At 40.5% G+C, this 21,798-nt stretch overlaps 1 protein-coding gene across 15 annotated transcripts in view; it reads left to right on the forward strand.

Moving 5' to 3' along the window:
- NPNT (nephronectin) overlaps nt 1-21,798 on the forward strand; it is an 80,831-nt gene that overhangs the window by 46,871 nt on the left and 12,162 nt on the right. For 14 of the 15 annotated variants that reach the window (XM_055587877.1, XM_055587886.1, XM_055587880.1 and 11 more), the window contains 5 exons: nt 3,712-3,831; nt 5,146-5,265; nt 7,118-7,252; nt 7,559-7,681; nt 9,154-9,543. In XM_055587877.1, coding sequence (XP_055443852.1) covers nt 3,712-3,831; nt 5,146-5,265; nt 7,118-7,252; nt 7,559-7,681; nt 9,154-9,543 — 888 coding nt within the window. The remainder of the gene's footprint in view (nt 1-3,711; nt 3,832-5,145; nt 5,266-7,117; nt 7,253-7,558; nt 7,682-9,153; nt 9,544-21,798) is intronic. The other variant, XM_055587882.1, reaches the window with a different exon arrangement.

The following is a 21,798-nucleotide window of genomic DNA, read 5'->3' on the forward strand; positions in this document are numbered from 1 at the left end:
CACTTGCTTAAATATACTCCTGACTGTAATAGACACTCCTTAAAGATTGTATATATAACAATATGAGTATTTGAATGTAAGTGGTTTAATTGTAAAGTTCTGTCATTGATGTGATAAGATAGGTACATGATAAAGTCATTCATTTTTTTATAATAGATTTTCCTTATGAAGTATATTACATTACAAACTTCTAGAGAAAGAGCAAAATTTAAGTAAATTTAAAACAAAGACACTAGTTTTCTTTCCTACATCCTTTCGTCAACTTCTAAGAGTGATCTGAGAAAGTGCGATCAAGGGGAATTTACTTGTTCTTTATAATCTGCTTGTTATTGTAGGAGCCTTTCCTATAAATTGGAAGTGTCATTTTCGAATTTCTGACTTAATTTGATAGTAATAAAAATGTTACAAGGGCTATTACGCTAGAGATTTTGGAAGCAGGAAACGTCAACGCAATTTTATAAGGTCAATAAGGAAATAAGGTATTAGTCCCTCAGTCGTATCCTACTCTGTGTGACCCCGTGGACTCGAGCCTGTCAGGCTCCTCTGTCCATGGAACTACCTAGGCAAGAATACTAGAGGGGATAGCCGTTTCCTTCTCCAGGGAATCTTCCCAACCCAGGGATTGAACCTGAGTCTCCTGCATTGCAGGCAGAAATAAAGTACAAGATAGTAATCATAGACTAGAAACTCTAAAGAATATTGAGGAAAAGGAAGTTCATCACGGGACACTAGATGCTTTTAATCTGTTGAAGCGCCCTGCCTTAGAGTTCTAATATTTGGTAAATACTGAAAATCATGGATAATTGTGGAATTCTATTTCATCATTTCTGCAGTGGTTTTGTAAGGGTCAGTGGGAAATTTTTAGGAGACTTGCGTACCGCAGATGGGGCAATGGTGGCAGTCACTGAGACGTGGACAGCGGCCAGCTGTCAGGGGGTGTCACCCAGCCTGTCACCAGCTGTTAGAGTACAGCTTTCTCAAATTGCTTTCAGCCTATTTGGATGCTTATGTGTCAATTTAATAATAGTAAAATAGCCAACACGTGTCTCCATATTTGCCCCCCTAAATACTGCATGTTTATTTAATTTTCCATATCATTTCATAGGTGATTCTCAGGTTTGTTTGGGTCTTTTTATTTTTCATTTCCTTTCAGTTTTATGCTTCTTAACCCCTAAGTGTTTTTTTCTTATGGAAAGGGAAAGGTAAATTTGATTGAAGACCACCACCAACCCCATTCTGAGTTGCAAAGACTCCCCTGGCCATCCTCAGGGGGGCACTTTATCCACCAAGACTGGAGCAGCCTCAGCTGGGCTTCAGCTTTAGTTCATGACTGTAGTGTCCGCAGACATTTCCACTGACATAAATACGCCTTGTATACGAGCTGCCTGGTGCTATAAACATCTAACCAATCCCATCAAGAAACCACAGAAGTTTCTGATGCTTTTTAAGGGTTCTTAATTTACATGTTTTATATCCATCAGTATGTTTCCCTTGGGGTATAGAATTCAGTCTTACTCTATTCTTTGTTGTTCTATTCTAAAGCACAAAGCCTTTCTCTTAATGTATTCAGATTTTAATACTATTTACTATAATATCAGTCAGTTCAGTTCAGTCGCTCAGTCATGTCTGGCTCTGCGACCCCAGGCCTCCCTGTCCATCACCAATTCCCGGAGTTCACTCAAACTCATGTCCATCGAGTCAGTGATGCCATCCAGCCATCTCATCCTCTGTCGTCCCCTTCTCCTAATGTCAGTCAGGGATTTATCAAAGCCAGGTGTGAATCTGCAGGGACACATTGCTGCTGCTACTAGGTCGCTTCAGTTGTGTCCGACTCTGTGCAACCCCAGAGACGGCAGCCCCCAGGTTTCCCTGTCCCTGGGATTCTCCAGGCAAGAACACTGGAGTGGGTTGCCATTTCCTTCTCCAATGCATGAAAGTGAAAAGTGAAAGTGACATCGCTCAGTCGTGTCCAACTCTCAGCGACCCCATGGACTGCAGCCTACCAGGCTCCTCCGTCCATGGGATTTTCCAGGCAAGAGTACTGGAGTGGGGTGCCATCGCCTTCTCTGGCAGGGACACATTAGGCATTGTAATTAACTCTTAGAACATGAGAAAAGACTGCTTGACTCTAATTTTTAATAAATATTGAAAAACAAGGTAGAAGAATATAAGAAGTGGAATGGATTTCTTTCTCTGTCTTTTCTCTTTGATTTAAAAATTTTACTCATTTTAACGGGGGAAAAATCAAATTTTTGTTGATATTATAATTTGCAAAGCAGTTTCTTTGAGGAAATTTTTTGAAAAAAATTTTAATTATGATTCTGTTTTGAATATCCTTGACTGGGGAAGAGTGTATGAAGTTTAAAAATAAAGAAAGCATAGGAGATGATGAAGGTATCTGGTTTATTTATGTAACCTCCCCAGGCTTCACCCAGGTGGGGATCTGCTCACAGTTGTGTTAAGGTTAGAAAATAGACTAAGTCGGCAAGTTGGTAAAACAGTTTTAAAATTTTTATATGAAATAACTATTTGATGGTTTTAAAAAACAATGTACTTGGTTACATTAAGTATATAAAAATGTATACATTAAGTATTTAAAAATGTATAGACTTAATAAATGAGCAGGTCAGATTTAAATTTAGTTAGATTTGAAAACAACTTGTAACTAGATATATTTCCAATTTGATGACATGGATTAATAGATAATTAAATTAGGCTAATCAGGTGCCTTTGCTGGCAGTCCTGACAAAATAAACATGTCATATTTCTTTTTAATGAAATCTGTATTTTGGGCATTAGTGTTTCAGTGTATATTTGTCATGAGATTTATTTTCACTTGAGGCAGTGTTCAACTTGGGTTGGAAAAGTCTCACGTGAAGTTCATAAACTCCCTTCGTATTGACATTTAAACCAGTAAACCTAAAATACAGGATGATAGTCTATTATGTATTGTCCATTTGTATTTCTATGTGCCCTTCCTAACTGCAGAATGAATGAAAATATGTTGGAGGGTCTTTTTTAAAGTTTATTTTGTGACTTGAATGCTTTACTATAGTAGGAGACTGAAGCTGCTTCTTTAATCTGAGACCAATTTATAGACTATGAATAAGAGGAACCTCAACAGTGATCACTTTAATTCATTGAGCTTCTATCCTCTTAAAAAAAATAGCCTTTCTTTGGGAAGGTCAAAGCAGTCTAATATTAAAAATCCATATACTTTCTACAAACTAAGATAGGTTCACACAGTATCTTCTTTAAACAGAGACAAGAAGTTAAAGTAGGAAGATCACATGGACCAGAGTGAATCTAGCAGTATAACCCCAGATATTTTTGAGGATGTTGAAGTCAGATAGATGGTGTGTACACTGCTCTTTCTAGGGATGATAAGCCATGTATGTGTCGGTGAGGAGAATCTCCCCAACTGTCCTCTGTAAACAGAGATCACACATATTAGATTAAGTCCCAGAAATTCACACAGCCTTCCATTGTGATAAGGCTTATGGTCACCTCTGCTAGCAGACTCTTCACGGCTCTAGTGTAACCAGCATTAAAATGAAGACACTGTGAGCAAACGATCTCTTACGTTTATGGCTGGTTACGATAGCTTGATTGACTTTTTCCCTTCATTCTTTGGCATAGAGAAGCATTGGCGGTGGTTCGCAGTGGTGTCGAGGTTTTGTCATCTCTCTGCTTCCTCCCCGTTCTCTGCAGACCTAAACGAGTGTGGCCTGAAGCCGCGGCCCTGCAAGCACAGGTGCATGAACACGTTTGGCAGCTACAAGTGCTACTGTCTCAGCGGATACATGCTTCTGCCGGACGGTTCCTGCTCAAGTATGTCAAGAATCTTAACTGCTTTATAAGTGCTCTGGGCTTGACTGCACGCCGTGCCCGGCAAGTGTGTGCGAGTGGCCTCCTAACCTCCTCCCAAGCAGGATGTGAGCACGTGTTTGTATGTGTGCCTGAGGAATGGAAAACCAGAAGAGCTGCCCACTGTAGATGTCTAGCATTCTTTTACCGTGGGTGCCAATGTCAAATTAATTTGGAAATGGCCTTCTGATGTTATTCCTAGCACATTTTCCCTGTCTTCCATCTGGTTTTAGAACTGTTCCATGTAGAAAAAGAACTTCGGTGACCATTTGAGGACTGTCGTGCTCTCCATAAGGCTGGGCAGTAAACTGTTGGCTGGTAGGGAATCCACCCAGCCTGGTTATTGAGTATAAACCACCCACAAGTGGTTTATACTCAATAAACCACTCACTTCAGTTTTACATTTCTTTATAATAGTCTGAAGGCTAAGTTACGGCTTTTTTCTTGAAAAAAGCATAGTTCAAGTGAAAAAAAAAAATGCTTATAATAACTTAAAAGTAGATTTCACGTGTGTCTTTGTAAGAAAGAAATGGATGGTGTTTCCTACTATCATTTGGATGTGTTTTATAAATGGACAATGGCCTAAAATTCTCTGCAGGCTGAATGTTAAATTGAGGTTGTGGTTATAGGATATCTAATAGTTATGACTTGAATTTTATTTTTACTGAACTATCAGCTAGATCAGTTAATTATCGATAGGTATCAGCTATCTCTAATTGGATTGCATTTTATAAAATAAAAAAGTTAGCTAATTTTATTTATTATTTCATATTTAGCATGGAACTTTTTGCAGTGAGGCGAGCTCATGCTTATGAACAAGTGGGAGGGATGCTAGACTCCTCTATCCTTGTACAACTCACTGGAAATGTGCTGTACCTGGAGACATTTAAGGGATGGTTGAGACACTTACTTGGATGTTTTAGCTAAGACCAGCACTTAATATGAGTAATCTGGAAAAATAACCTCAATTTTCTATTTGGCTTGGCCACTGGAAAAAGTTCCATATAATTTTTCTAAGTTTTACGTTTGTCTTTTAGTTCTTTAGATGCATAAGGATCTTCCCCAGATACTAACAGAACCGGTTCACTTCTTAATCATCTCTGAGGGAAGAGATCTCCTTCCTATTTTTGACTTTTTTTTAGATAGTTGGAGAATTAAGCCCGTTGTGTCTTCATTGTTGATTCCGTGTCACTGATTTCAGGATAAGTAGAAAACATAGTTATTTTAGGGACCAGGCATGCTCCCCGTCTCGGAGGCAGACAGTCCCTGTCTTTCCAGGTGCCCTGACGTGCTCCATGGCAAACTGTCAGTATGGCTGTGATGTTGTCAAAGGTCAAATTCGGTGCAAGTGCCCCTCTCCTGGCCTCCAGCTGGCTCCTGACGGGAGGACCTGTGTGGGTGAGTTGTAAGACCAAGCATCTCTGTCAGCAGCCTCTTGAGGGTAAGGAAGAAAATGAAATATGATGGAGGGAAGGGAAAAGGGCAGTTAAATAACATCAGGTAATTAGTTGCCCTTGAGAGGCTATCACATGTCTCACAGGGGGACCTCCTCTCTCTGTGAAAACCTTGTGGGGGGCAGGAGGAAGGTGCAGCCAGAGGAAACCGCATGTGCCAAGGCACTGACGTTGAGAGGGAGCGCAGTGTTCAGGGAACAAGAAAAGCTCAGTATTTCTAGGACATAAGAGGCAGTGAGTGTTGAAGCTGAGCTGGTAGACAGGGCTAGACTGCATGTCCTGCACTCAAAGATTTGATTTTTTCCCCTGTAAATTAGGAAGGCAGTAAAGATAAGAGTGTGGGCTTTGATTTCAAACCTGGCTCTGCCATAGACTTGATATGTAACCTTAGGTAAGAGACTTCCTTTCTTTGAGCTTGAGTCTTCTCATTTTTAAAATGGGAGTAATGCCATATGGAACCCTTGTGAGGATTGAATGAGATCATGGATGCAAAGAGCTTAGCATCTAGTAAGCTAAGCTTGTAGTACCTTGCATGGAGTAAGCACTGAGTGAGTGGAGGTGTTTGGGGACTCGAGAGATATTTATTGAGTACTTTCTATATTCCAGACACTGTTAACTGCTAGGATGTAGAGTAATGGACAAAGCAGACCAGATTTTAGTCCTTACAAAACTGATATTTTAATGGGAGGGACAGAGTAGAAAGAAATATCCAGTGAAATTACAAACAATACCAACTGTTAAAATGAGGTACTAAGAGAGTGAAAAACAGAAAGGATCTGTTTTAGAAAATAATGGTCAGGATAGCCATAAAGTAAGACCTGGGCTGCTGGCCATGTGAAGAATCAGCCAAGCAGGTGAACATGTTCTAGAGCACTGCAGTGAAAGAGAGGCTGACTTCTTTGAGGTTTGGAAAGAAAGAAGACCATACCCTTAAGTACACAGTATGAGGGGTGGTGGCTTAAGATACAGCCGGTGAGGGAGGTGAGGACTGTTTATTACAGGGTCACCAAAGACATGGTGAGGAACAAGGAATGGATTCAGAAAGCAAGTAGAAACAGTTGAGAGTTTTGCGCTTGGTAACAATCCCTTCTTAGGTCTCGAGAGTGAAAGTCGCTCAGTCATGTCTGATTCTTTGCGACTCCATGGACTGTAGCCTGCCAGCCTCCTCTGTCCATGGAATTCTTCAGGCAAGAATACTGGAGTGGGTAGACATTCCCTTCTGCAGGAGATCAAACCCAGGTCTCCCTCATTGCAGGCGGATTCTTTACCATCTGAGCTACCAGGGAAGCCCTCTTATGTCTTAATAAAATCGTTTGTTGGCAATTGAGTGGGAATGCTTTGGAGGGGGTAAGATTGGCAGAGGAAAGGCCAGTTTGGAGGCTCCTATAATAGTCTATCCTGGGAGAGCTTGGACTATAGTCATGGCAGTAGGTGAAGAGCAGAGTAAATGAGTTCACAGAATTTGCCAGAGAAACAAACAGCTGGGATTGATGATGTGGAGATTAAGGGAAATGGGGTTGTCAAGGATGACTTATGTTTCTAGTTCAGGCTAGCAGGGGGATATAGGTGTAGTGCATCCTGTGATGTGGTGCAAGAGGAGGACAGCTTGGGTTGTAAGGATTAATTGAAATTTGGAGATACAGAATTTATGTTGCCTGCCAGGGCCACCAGCCGGATAACATTTATGATGAGCTGCTACGTCAGGCAACCTTTTGCAGATAATTGTTTATTTTAAAATCTACTCCACCTGAACATGCTGTTGCTCTTCCTAAAATGCAATTGGCTTCTGTTTCTAGACATTGATGAATGTGCTACTGGAAGAGCCTCCTGCCCCAGACACAGGCAGTGTGTGAACACTTTTGGGAGTTACATCTGCAAATGTCATAAAGGCTTCGACCTCATGTACATAGGAGGCAAATACCAATGTCACGGTAATAAACCCCAGCCATTGCATTGTGTTGTGTTTTTCCTGTGGAGCGGAAAGATCTCTTAATTATGATGATGACTGGGATGTCAAGGGCACAGGAGGTTACTGGCAATTAAATTAAGCAGATGTGAAATTCAAACCCCGGTAGTTCTGGATGCAAATGTACTTTATTTCTTCCCTTTATCTGCGATTTTACGTGAACATTCACATTGCAAAAAAGAGGCTTTTTTTTTTTTTGAAACTATGTATTTTTTGTGACTCATTATTTATCTCCCAAATAAACCTCTTCTTTTCCTACTTCCTGATGCAGATGTAGATGAATGCTCCCTTGGGCAGTATCAGTGCAGCAGCTTTGCGCGATGTTACAACATACACGGGTCCTACAAGTGTAAATGTAAAGACGGATACCAGGGCGATGGACTGAATTGTGTGTGTGAGTCATGCTTCTCTCCCAGCTCTGAATTCCAGCAGGAAGTACAGGGTTACACAAAGGCCACTGCTAGAGAAGATAAGGAACAAGATTGAGAATCAAAGAAATATCGTTTTTCATAGCTGGTAAAACTAGTCTTTGATTTCCACAAATAAAAATCACTTGCTCAGGTGTTTTAAAAAATTAAAGACTCAGTGATAGACTCTAATCTTAAAAGCATTGAGTTCCTTGACTGAACTCTCTCAATAGCTTCTCTTTAGCAGGTAAGGCATTTTAGAGCCCTTCCTGAGAATTTGATTTTGTTACAATCAGAAATAAATGTTTGTCATTATCATTAGACTAAAATGATGGGATAATCTGAATATTTTGTACATTTTTGTTCCTCTGGTTTATGCCTCCAATTCTGCTATTAAAAAAGCATTTCTTTATTTATTTTCTCTATGTTCAGAACTGTTTTGCTTTTTAAAACTTTATACATTCTATTTGTAGTATGGCTATGTTAGTAGATAAACATGGAAAAAAATACCCTCCAAGATGAAAGTTTCACAAACCAAAGGCCACAATTTAGCATACATTTCATGCAGCAATAGATAAATTAAAAATTTCTGTAGTAAAATATTTACTGAAGATCATGGAGCATAAAATCAGGATTAAAGGATTTTTGAAGGGTCATGTAGTTATATGCCCAGTCTGGAGTAGATCATTCCAGGAAGATTAAATATTAATTCCTTTTGGTGAATACAATCAAGGACAAAGTTTCCACAGATGATCTTCATGATCTCTGGACATTTTTCTAAAAAGCAATTGTATAAATTAATAAAGGGGAAGGAAAACCAAATATTAAACAATAAATAGAGCATTTAGTGAGAATGTGTTTGTGTGAACTGAATTTATATAAAGTGTGGAAAAGAAAAGTATTAGTCTTTAGACAATTCTAAACATGATTTTTTTTTAATTTTATTTTATTTTTAAACTTTACATAATTGTATTAGTTTTGCCAAATATCAAAATGAATCTGCCACAGGTATACATGTGTTCCCCATATTGCTAATATACATGTACCATGGGGACATTTAACATTGACTCTAAATATACATTTCTCATACTTTAAAATTTTAGAATATCTCTGCATTAAAAAAAAATCTCATTGATTCTTATTTCTTTCTACTTTACAAATACTTAAAACTGTGTTTTTATACATTTCACTTTAGAAACACAATATAATTCTTTATACAGCCACCAGATATGTTTATGCGATATGTGTTTGAGTATATATATGTATATATTATATATACACACTAGTATTTGCTTTTTTTTTCTTAAACAGCGTGACTTACATTAGGGGAATATTCTAAATGTAAAAAGTAAGCCTCATTGGCATGAGGTATTTTGATGTGTTTGTTTCTTACAAGTTCATATCTTTCTTTTTAAGGAGAGATGGTTATGCACTAATTAAAATATATTTACTCTTCTAGATATTCCAAGAGTAATGATTGAACCTTCAGGTCCTATTCATGTTCCAAAGGGAAATGGTACCATCTCAAAGGGTGATGGAGGACACGGTAATTGGATTCCTGATGTCAGAAGTACCAGGTGGCCTCTGAAGACACCATACATGCCTCCCATCATGACCGACAGGCCCACTTCTAAGCCAACAGCTAGGCCTACACCAAAGCCAATGCCAGAGCCTACACCCCCTCCACCCCCACCCACAGAACTCAGAACACCTCCACCAGCAACAGCCCCGGAAAGACCAACCACCAGACCGACAACCGTAGCACCAGTTGCCACCACGTCTTCAAGAGAGATTACAGTTGACAACAAGATACAGACGGATACTCAGAAACCTCGAGGAGATGTGTTCAGTAAGTCACAAATGTTGCCACATTTGGGGGGATTTTTCCTCCAGTTCTTTTGAGATGTAATTGACATTCAGCACTGTAGAAGTTTAAGGACGTACAGCATAACGGTTTGACTTATAATGTGCTGTGCTTAGTCGCTCAGTTGTGTCCCGCTCTTTGCGACTCCATGGACTGTAGCCCGCCAGGTTCCTCTGTCTATGGGGATTCTCCAGGCGAGAATGCTGGAGTGGGTTGTCATGCCCTCCTCCAGGTGGTCTTCCCAATCCAGAGATCGAACCCAGGTCTTTTGCCCATTTTTTAATTTAATTATTGGTGGTGTTTTTTTTTTTTTTTTGTCTATAAAGTTATATGAGTTTCCTGTATATTTTAGATACTAACTCCTTGCCAGATATATGATTTGCAAGTATTTTTCCTCATCCTGTAGGCTGTCTCTTCACTCTGTTGATGCTTTCTTTTGCTGTGCAGCAGCTTTCTAGTTTGATGTCATCTTGCTTATTATTTTCTTGCTTGTGCTTTAGGTCCCATCAAAGGAAATCATTGCCAAGATCTGTGTTGAGGAACTTTCTTTCCTGTTTTCTTCTAGGAGTTTTGTGGTTTCAGGTCTTTTGTTCAAGTCTTGATTTCATTTCAAGCTAATTTTTGTGAGTAGTATAAGGGTCTAGATTCATTCTTTTTTACCTGTTATTATCCAGTTTTCCCAGCACCATTTATGAAGAGACTGAATTTTCTCCTTTAAGTATTCTTGGGTCCCTTGTCAAATGTTATTTGACCTTATGTGCTTGGGTTTATTTTTGAGCTCCTGATTTTGTTCCATTGGTCTAAATGTCTGTTTTTATGCCAGTACCATACTGATTGATGACTGTATCTTTCTAGTGTAGCTTAGAGTCAGGAAGTGTGTGCCTACCACCTTGCTCTTCTTTCTCAGGATTGCTTTGGCTGTTTGTGGTCTTTTGTGTTAGCCACAGGCCATGTCTTGAATAAGAACTAGTTATACATAGTATAAGTCATATATCCCTATTGTGACATATTATAAAGAGCTATATAAAAGTCTGTCAATTGGGCAACTAAGAATGTGAGTGGAAAAGAAAAGAATAAGTAGATCATAGCTTCTATTCAGTATGAGAATTCTCCTAACCTATTCAGATTTAGTTGAAAACTTTCAGAGATGGGGAGCTTAATATAGCACATGCCATTTAACTTTTAATCTAAGTGTTCATTCATTCAACCAGTAAACATTTTAGAATGCCAGGCCCTGTATTAGGCACTGGGCTTATGAAGGTAAAGCAGAAAAGCATACACTCTGATGGAAAAGACAGTTGCCCCGAAGATAACTGTAGTACTTAGTTAGTGGGAGAGAAGTGGAGGTAGGGAAGAGGGGTACCTAACTGGCCAGGGACAGTTTGGGGAATGGGGAGGCTTCTTGAGTGAAGTGCGGCAAAGGGGATTAAAAAAAGGGAGGCATGGTTCACGGGCACAACAGAGGCGCAAGGGTAGGAAGCAGCAAAGCATATGCAATAAACTACCAGCAAACTGGCAGGTTGAGCCAAGGACTGAGAAGAAAAACTGGCCAACTACCCCTTGTCTCTACTGTGAACTGGTGGTTAGATCTATACGGGAACCAGGTTGGATTCAAGATTCCAGATTTGTAATGGGTGTCAATGGAGATAGAGGCTGTAGGTAAAGAAGTTTTGAAAGTGGGGAAGAGCTTGTCCCCTTATAACTAGAACAAAATTTGCTTTGTTCAACCTCTTTTTGAGCCTTTTAATGGGTTCTTTTTTTTTTTAAATCTCTTTCTTCCCATTATTCCTCTCTATACCAACACACATGAATTTAAAAATAACATTGACGTTCACCCCTAGCATTTAGCAGGATAAAACTGGGGAGATGCAGGGCTCCAATGATGTTTGAGAGCACTCGTTTTAAGAGACTGTGATCTTAAAGACTTGCCCTCAGAAAGAACTACCTTGATCCCATGCCAAGACTGTTGGATGCGGCAGATAGCGTGGCTGCTTTGGGATACTCCTGCCAAAAATTAAATTCCACTCTCAGTTCATCTTCAGTCATAGCTGCTGGTTAAATTAGCATGGATGAGGATATTTTGGAAGCTTCTTAATTTGCTGTCTGGAGACTATAGCATATATTCCAAGTAAGGGAGTGGTTCTAAGATTTTAATTCATAATATAAAGAAAAGTTCTGTTTAACAACCTCTTCCACTAAACATATATATCTTTCAATGTAAAGAAAAATACAATCGAAGTAAGGGGCTATTTGGAGACTGCCCAACAGTGGCTGTAACTAACATCAACTGAAAATTCATGAAATGAGGAGAGCCAAAGTCTATTCTCAGACCAATGGAGAGTAAGGATGGCTTAAGAAATTACGAACTTGGGTAAACTCCAGGAGATAGTGAGGGACAAGGAGGCCTGATGTGCTGCGGTCTATGAAGCTGCAGAGTCAGACACAACTTAGTGAGTGAACAACAACAACAGCAAGAAATAATTATGCCAGAAATGAAGAAAGTATCCAATGAATAGATGGTGTTGAACTGAAATAGTGTTAAGGTTCCTCTGCCAGGTATGTTATAGTGCAGATTCATGGGCAGATATCTAATCAGCAAGTGTTTTCCCCTGAGGCAGGTCATACAATGCCTGGGACAGAGTAGGCTCTCAGAAATACTTGTTGAATGAAGTGAAATGGATTTTTATATTGGATTCAGCTATTTCTCAACTATTCAATAGACTATTGATTCTTACAGGCTATCCCCAAATAATCTTATTTATTTCAGACTTATGATCTTTCTCTTAGGCTGATGAAGCTTAATGTAGCTATTAAAATAAAACATTCTCTGGAAAACTAAATCTAACATACTTCTAAATTTTTAAGCATGATTCTGAGAAACAGTCAAAAGACATTGGAAAAGAATATAAGACTGAGGCATATGAAAACAAGAAGTTTTTAGCTACTGTTGAGGATAGAATACATTGAATCAGAAGATATGGTTTTGATTCTCACCTCTGTTATATATGAGTTCAGTGACTTTGGACTGATTACTGTGTTTTCTACCTGAATGTTTTCATCTGTTAAATGGCAGTGGTATTTAACATTCTCATAGAGTGCTTCAGGGATCAAACATAATACAAGTAAAAATGTTTGTGAATTTTTAAATACTGTGAAATGTAAAAGATTGCTGTATTTTATAGGAATGACTGTGATGGGGAGCATTTAAATAATATGTGATTAAGACAATAACTTTTATGTATGATATGGAATATTAAGCATATGTTTTTTAAATAATTTCAACGTGAGGAACCCTAGGTTTTTCAGATTGTGTGAACAGAATTATAATCAGATATATTTGCAGGACTAGCCCTAGCTTGTTTTAAGCAACACTGAAGTTGCCTGATGGGCTTCCCTAGTGGCTCCAGATGGTAAAGAATCTGCTTGCAATGCAGGAGAACTGAGTTCAATCCCTGGGTTGGGAAGATCCCCTGGAGAAGGAAATGGCAACCCACTCCAGTATTCTTGCCTGGAGAATCCCATGGACAGAGGAGCCTGGTGAGCTATAGTCTGTGGGGTTGCAAAGAGTCGGACATGACTCAGCGACTAACACTTTTACTTTCAAAGTTACCTAATACACAGCATTAAATTCTTGTTCCTCCACTAATGGGACAGACCGATGCTTTTCAAAGTGTTTCATAGAACATTAGTTTTCTGGGATATTAGGCAAGTGTATACCTAAAAAAGTTCTGAAGTCGAATGAATTTGAGAGATCCTATGTTTAGTCAGGGCTTCCCAGGTGACACAGTGGTGAAGAATCTGCCTGCTGACGCAGGAGACACAAGAGATTCAGGTTTGATCCCTGGGTTGGGAAGATCCCCTGGAGGGGAGGGCATTACAACCCACTCCAGTATTCTTGCCTGGGAAAGCCCATGGACAGAGGAGCCTGGTGGGCTACAGTCCCTGGGGTCACAAAGAGTCGGACGGACATGACTGAGCAACTGAGTAAGCCTGCAGGTTTAGTCAACTTAAATAGGTTTGTTAAGTATAGGACTTTTCAATATGCTAGCGGTCATTATGAGTCTCTTGAAGAGGCGTATAAGATGCATCATTTCCCAAATGGATTTAACCATGGGATTATTTAACTGTTGGGCTCAGAGTTCATTATAGCCCACTTCAGATCAGGCTGGGCTGAACTAAGACTTCTAGAGACCACAAACCCAATAGCCTTATCCCATTAGCTGTCATTTATGTGGTTTCTGAAACTACTGGGTTGATCTTGGACTCAAAGAGCCTGGTGGGGATGTAGTAAGGGGGTGTAGGGAGGACAGAAAATTACCGGGCAGACTTAGAGCAAGAAAGGCAGATTTAACTGGTGGGCTGCCTGCCTGGATATCAGAGGTATGCTGCAGGGGATTGCTAAAAGGTTGAAGACCAAGTGAACACCAAAGACAAAAATCTGGTATCAGAGCAAGTAGGAGGGATCCCAAAGCAGAGAAAAAAGGAAAAACGCTATATAGAACCCAAAGTAAAGGATGTTAGGGAAAAATGCAATTCCAGTCTAGCAATACAGTGAAATATTATGCATTGATTTCTTTTTCTAAAAAATGTTCACTGACTTGGAAAAGTACTTACTTTATAAAAATGTTAAGTGAAAGAGAATGTACAGAACTGGATATACCATTTGATCCCAATTAGGTATAAAATACACATCTTCCTATGTCTGGATGAATACAAAAGTCTGGAAGAAAAAAGACCAAAATAGTAACCATGGATCTATCCAGTTGTTGATGTTTGGGGTGATTTTCATTGTCTTTTTGTTATCCTCATGCAGTGATTTTTAATCTTCCCATTCCCAGTAATAAATTACTGGTCACAGTAATTTATTACAACAGTCATTCCTTAGGAGAGGGTGGTTGTTGTTCAGTCCCTAAGACATGTGCAACTCTTTGCGACTGACCCCAAGCATGCCAGGCTTCTCTGTCCTTCATTGTCTTCTGTAGAATCCCACCCTCCTAGCAAGAGAGTTTTGTGTTTTGAAAAAGTACCCCAGGGAATGTTGATGGTGAATCATGTTAACTTTATTAGAACTTTCTGGTTTTTAAAAACACAAAGTTTTGTTAACGTCTATTTTTAACCTTTCAAAATTTGTTTATAATTGAGCATGTCAGATTTGTCCAGTTTTAGCTAGAAAGCTCTGCAAGGAATATAATAGCACTGGGATCAGGAAGTAGATTTTTCTCAGAGTGTTATCAGAAGCCCAGTTGAACGAGAGTAATTTAGGGTACTTATTTAAGATGTAGAGTCCTAATCCACACATTAACTAGATTGGACTTTCTGGGGAGGCATGTCTCAGTCTTCAGTGTGTGTATAAATCAGACAGAGACTATGTTAAAAATGTCCAACTCTTAGAATTCCATGGACTGTAGCTGCCAGGCTTCTCTGTCCATGGGATTCTCCAGGTAAGAATACTGGAGGAGGTTGCCATTTGCTTCTTCAGGGGATCTTCCTGACCCAGGAATCAAACCTGGGTCTCCTGCATTGCAGGCAAGTTCTTTACCGAAGAGTAGGGCTCCCTAAAACACAATGACAACTCAGTACAGCAAAACCATGCCTTGAATGGAGACAAGCCAGCTGTGGGTTGTTCCACCTGCAGTGCAGGAGATGCAGGAGATTCGGGTTTTATCCCTGGGTCTAGAAGAGCCCCTGGAGGAGGGCATGGCAGCCCACTCCAGTCTACTTGCCTGGAGAATTCCATGGATAGAGGAGCCTTGTGGGCTACAGTCCATGGAGTCAGGAAGATTTGGACATGACTGAGTGATGGAGCGTGCACACGTGGTTGTTTAAAATTTAACACTTGTGCCTAAAACATAGCGTATAGCATCTGGGCCATATCAAGAAGGAAAGTGTTGCAGAATAAAGATTCTGGAATATAATGTAATATGTATCAGGGGCTTTTAAGAGTGGCCATATCAGAAAACCAGACTCACTGTTGCTGTAATACTCTAGATCGTGACTGTGTGCTGAAATTCCAGTTGAGCACCATCAGTAAGACAGAGTTGTTTGCACTTTAATGATTGCTGCTTGGCTGCCTCCTGTCCACAAGTTCTTTCTCTTTTCCCTTTTACGGATTTTGCAGAGTCTGTGGCTGGTGTGATCACATTGTTCCACAGTCATGGAAATATGATCTCTTTTCTGATTCTGTGTGGTGATGAGTAAAAAGATTGTTTCTGCTGAGGGGTGAAAAGGTCTTCAAACTAGTTTGCTTTCTAGTAGACCGTAAGGCCTAGAGAGACCCTGGAGAAGATGCCTGGTATCTTCCTGAAGATGAAATTTCAGCAAATGTTTTGAAGGACTGCTTGAAGGTCAGGGTCGAGTGCTGTGAATTCTGAAAGTTTTCAAGGCATTTTATTTATATTTTAATTGGATCCTGTGATGGCTGTTTAAAAAAAATAGCTCTCTCCAGAAGGTATAAATTGAGTTTTTGGTGCACATGAGCAAAGTCAGAGATCAGATTTTTTTGTTGAGTTGCTGTGCACATTTAGAGTTGTAATGAAAAATACTATGCTCATAGCCACTCTGTGACTTGCAGCATGTTACCAAATCTTCTGTGCCTTTGTTTCCTTATCTGTAGGTGGGGGTAATAACAGTATCTGCTTCATTGGGCTGTTGTGAAAATCAGGTGAGAGAGTGCTTGTAAAACTCTTACCATAGTGTATGGCATACAATAAGAACTCAATACCCAAAAGCTGTACTACTTCTATTGATATTGTTGAATTCATTTACATGGTGAAGAAAACATGTCCCACTTAAATCATAAAAACACAGCCTTATTTTGTCTTCTAGTTTTAAGTTTATATTTTTCAGATGCTTTTTATCATGTTTCATTACTTAGGACCAAATAATTGGAATATCCTGTTTTGTTTTTTTAGGTATTTATGGTACCTAATTGAACAGTGGTAATGTTAAAACAGAGACGGTATCACCTCAACTTCTTTACTGAGCAAATTGTAACGACAGCCTTTTCAGAGATGAATCTATGTAGATGGGAAACTTGTATGATGGGTCTTCTAAATATCAGAAATAAAAGCTTTCCCTTTTCCTTTGAAGTCATTCATTAGTCCCAAGGGCATGTCCCTCACAGTGGTGGGCTTCTGTGTCACCCAGGGTATTGGTGCTATGCTCATCCGGGCAGCAATAGTCAAAGAGTCAGCTATGGTACCACCTGTGCTCTGTTCTAGGGCTCAGACTCAGGCCTCACCTTCTAACTTCCTTTGGCTTATAAGAAAGCAAAGGGACAAAACATTTCTGGTGGTAAAACCTAGGGATCTTCAGAGATTACAGAGTGGGGATGAAAGGCAAGGAGTCTGAGATGCTGTCTTTTGCCTCCCACTGCTCCTCTCTTCCTTGTTCTTTGCCTCCACATTCCTTGTCCAGTGATCTGTGATCTAGAAGAGATGAGTCATCACCCTTATGGTCATACTTAGAGAAAAGCCATCTCTTAGACATTCTCTTCTCCTGGTGTGGCTCTAGGCAAGTGCTTCAAGTCATCCTGAAACCTTACTAGAAGAGAAATAGGGAAGTTACAAAAATGGGGCTGATTATTGTTAGCTGTGTCTATGTTCCTACCTTTCACTAGAGATTTAATTTTTCCCAGTTCTACTCTTTACTCTCAGCCCAAAGGTGTCTTTTGAACTTCGGGGATTTTTCCCACAGTGAAAGCTTTGGCACACTGGGGCTTATTTCTGTGCAGCTCAGCAACCCTTTGCGTTTTGTTAGTGATCGGTAGATGACTGAGAATTTTCTCTAAGGTAGTTAAGGAAATTTCAGAATCTCTTTTCTAATCTTTTTATTTGCTTCCCTCTGGTGATTTAAAGCTGTACTGTGTATGTTCTTCATCTGGAGAAGGAAGACAAGGGCAGGGGAGAGAGGGAAGTGGGGCAGGGGGAGAGGAGGGGAGGGGAGAAAGGAGGAGGGGAGCAGAGAGGCGAGAGACAGCCTCTTAAAACCCTTTCATTCATGCCCACTTCTGCCACAAGAAAGAGCCTTCAGAATATTAGGGAAGTTACATATGTACCATTTTCTCCAGATGAACTAAACCGCTAAGTATAGAAAGAATTTAAGACAGTGTTATCTTTAATCTTCTAGTCCTGCAGCAAATGCCAGAACTGGCCTGGGTAATGTCATGGGGGCCACCCTGGAACAGAAACAGAATTTGTAAACCTACCTTTAATAAATTGTGCTTACATTCTGCTATAGTAGTTACTCTTTGAAAGAAGTCTGGTAGTAGGTGTGCGGGATAATATTTACATTTCCTTCATTGGGCTTACCTTTTTTTCAGCTGGAGTTTACTTGCTTTACAGCATTGCATTAGTTTCTGCTGTACAGCACAGTGAATCAGCTATCTGTGTACATGAATCTCTTTCCTGGGTTTCCTTCCTGTTTAGGTAACCACGGGAAATTGAGCAGAGTTCCCTGTGCTGTGTAGCGGGTTCTCAGTAGTTATCTATTTTATACATAGGCTTTAGGGGCTTCCCTGGTGGCTCAGTTGGTAAAGCGTCTGCCTGCAATGTGGGAGACCCAGGTTCAGTCCCTGGGTTGGGAAGATCCCCTGGAGGAGGAAGTGGCAATCCACTCTAGTATTCTTGCCTGGAGAATTCCAAGGACAGAGGAGCCGGATGGGTCACAAAGAGTCAGACACGACTAGGCAACTAACACTTATACATAGTAGTGTATATATGTCACTGTGCTTACTTTTAATGTTTTTTTTGGTAAAAATACTCAGTTGACTCTTGGGGAAACCTCATTTATGAAAACAGGTTATATATTAATACCATTATCCCTGAGGAAAATATACTTAATAGAACATCCCAGGGCAGAGTTCCTTTTAAGAAGTTTTTTGCTTATCTGTGTGGCCAGTTCTTCTCCCAGGCTTCAGGGCTCCTGTGTCCCCCAGCCATCAGGAACATCCTGGGCCCTTGAGCCCCATCCAACCACATTTTATCTAGCTGTCCACTTGCTTCAGTACCTGTTCCTTCTCTTTATTTTAGTTCATAAGATTATAAGAAGTAGGTTTCGGTGGATGAAACATTGACTAATGGAAGAGAAGGTTTTAGGAAATCATCTAAAGAGTATATGAAAACATTGTTTGGTTGATGTTAATTGTGGTCCTAACTGCCCTTTGACAGCCACTCCCCCCTGTTCATCCTCTACGCTTCAGCCAGAATGCTGTACCTGATCTTGGCGCTCCTCTGTTACAATCTTCGAGACTTCAGTTTCAACCAGAATGAAGTCCACAGTCTTCACAGTGCTGTAAAAGGCCCTCCAGAATCTGCTGGCACCTCTAGCTTTAGTTGGAGCCCTCCCAACTTCCCCTCTCCACCACCGCCCCCAACACCCTCTTGAGCTCTGCCCCTGGAATGATGTTCACATTCATACTTGCTCAGTCTCTAGGGCGCCAGCTCACAGTAACTCATCCTGCAGGTCGTAGTGTAAGCAGCTCCTCTCAGAGATGTTCATGCATCTGTCTTCTGGTCAGCCCCCTGTTCCCCAGGGAGTCTTTAACCCATTCTGTCATTTTGTGTGTGTGATAATGATCCAGTTTCACTTTTTTTTTTTTTTTGCATGTGGCCATCCAGTTTTCCCAACATTTTTTATTGAGGAAACTGTTCTTTCCACACTGTAGATTCTTGGTTCCTTGGGTCATATATTAATTGACCATGTAAGTGTGAAGCATGGGAGTGTATATCTCATCACTTTTTTCTAGTCTGTTTTTTTCTTTGTTCATTTGTTTTTCTTGTACATAGTGGAAATCATTTCATTTAAAATTTTATATAAACTGTAAAATATACCAGGGGGTGGGTAGTGAACCTTCTCTTGACACTTCAGTGGGACACTTCAGTCCATACTGGTGTATGTAAGGAAGGAGGATTCGTTGAATAATTTAGCAGAGCCACAGACTGCAGCACACAAAATTGTAAGAACTAATAGCTGCTGAGCATCTTAGGTCTAAATTCCTTGGCATACTTCCCAGTGAACTGCAATGAAGGTGGGCATGACCATCCACTGCTAAATTAAATGGTTCTTGGAAACGAAGTGCCTAAAATACTAATGAACCATCTGGCACTTCACAAGTTGTTAGATGACTAATTCTCTGAGTGGCTGTTTTCCAAACGTGTGGTCTCATCCCTTACTTTTAACCTCCATCCCTCCCACTTTCTTCATTTCTGAGCATCCTCCAGACACTGTGAATACCTTTCTCTCATATTTCCAAGCACCTTCTTTGAAGAAGAAACGGGGGCTGATAAACCTTCATCAGTTCAGTTCAATTCAGTCGCTCAGTCGTGTCCGACTCTTTGCAACCCCATGAATCGCAGCACGCCAGGCCTCCCTGTCCATCACCAACTCCTGGAGTTCACTCAGACTCCGTCCATCGAGTCAGTGATACCATCCAGCCATCTCATCCTCTGTCGTCCCCTTCTCCTCCTGCCCCCAATCCCTCCCAGCATAATGCCCTTAAAATATGGTAGTGTCAAATTTGAGCTATTCCAGTCCAGAGATGATTTGTATATTCTATAACAAGAGAAGGGAACAAAAAAGTAATTGTTCTATGGATTTGTTTTTTTTTTTTTTAAACTCTCTATGTCATGAGAAATGAAACATGTGTGCCTACAACCCTGTAATATTTCTAGTCATAAGAGGCGGACTGCCTCTCAGAACCCCAGATGAGGAAAGGAAAGCTGGAATTGGACGACTTTGCTGTCAGTCATTTGGGTGTAAAAGTGGCCTCCCCAAGGGCGCTTGTGATCAGTTTGTCCTGAGATCTTGTCCATTAACTAGCCTCTCTTCTTCCACCCATCTGAGTCTGTATTTCAGATGGGTATATGTGAGTGGGGGGCGGGGGTGGGGGGTGGAGATGAGGAAGGGGCTTCAGTGTTTAGACTTCCACAAAAAAAAAATAGAAAAGAAAAACTTCAAAAGTAGTAAGCTAAAAAAATCAGGGCAAGTATTATGGGTTTGTTACTTAATTTTAAAAATTATTGCTAAAAATCACTGGAACATTATTGAAAAAGAACCCTTTTGACTGATGTCTGTTCCATGGTGTTCTACATCTTTCCTCCCTGCCTTATAAAAATAGAGCTAATTAATTTAAGTTCTGGCAAAGAAAAGGGAGGATTCCCTGGTCTTGGGCCAAGAATCCCCTCCACTACCACCAGCATTCTCTCACACTCTCCACTCCCAGCCCAGCTACTCTCCCTGACATCATCTGGTGCTTTTCCATGCTAGTTTTCATTAGAATTTGGAGTTGTAGTGTCCTAAATTCTACATTTAAAATTTGCTTCTCCCATTAGAATGCAGGCTCCAAGGGGGCCAGGTCCTTCTTGCTCTTGTGAGTCTGTCTCCTTGGGACCTCCCCCAGGGCTTGGCATATGTGTGGCAGTTAGATGTACATTGAAGAAGTAAATAAATGGATATGAATCCATTTTTAAAGTGTACATGGGCTTCTGACAAGATCTTCCCATTCACTCAGTAAACATTTACTGAATGCCTGTCACTTGGTGCGGCCCTGGAAATGCCACATGAATAAGACGCGATTGATGCCCTCCAGGACTTCAGAAGCCAGCAGAGGAAGAGACGCACATGTGTGTAAATGACTGCAGTTCTTTAGGAAAGAGTGGAATAGCAGCATGTAAATATGACCCTTCCGAGTACAGTGGGGAAGAGTTGAATTCACTCAGAACATTAGAGTTTTCACCCGGCCAGTGGTATTTATGCTGAGCTTTGAACAGAGATCTTGCCTGGAGAATCCCATGGACAGAGGAGCCAGGCAAGCTACAGTCCATGGGATCGCAAAGAGTCAGACATGCCTGAGCGACTAAAAAAATATTTTTTTGGTAACAGAGAGGGGAGGTTAGACTGGTTAATTAGCAGGAAGAAGAGCATCCCGGGCTGGGCAAGGGGTCAGAGAGGTGAACAGGACAGCATGTTCGGGCAGTACTGTGTGATTTAGGGGGTGGATTGTGAACGCTGTGCTAAGGGGTTTGGATTTGATCTAAAAGGAGCCAGGGAACCTGCTTAAGCCCTGAAGCCTATCGCAGATGCGGAGTTCACTGGAGACGAGTTCATGCTTTGGTTAGAAAGTTAAACCATTCGCTGCAATTACAGGCATCCCTCTCCCCCCATTAGAACAGCCTTCGAGTCCATAATGTGTCTTTCATAGACAAATTTTAGAATGTCATAGAGATATTTTGCTAGAAATTG

The sequence above is a fragment of the Bubalus kerabau genome, chromosome 7 (assembly GCF_029407905.1).
Source record: "Bubalus kerabau isolate K-KA32 ecotype Philippines breed swamp buffalo chromosome 7, PCC_UOA_SB_1v2, whole genome shotgun sequence".
Taxonomy (NCBI): Eukaryota; Metazoa; Chordata; class Mammalia; order Artiodactyla; family Bovidae; genus Bubalus; species Bubalus kerabau.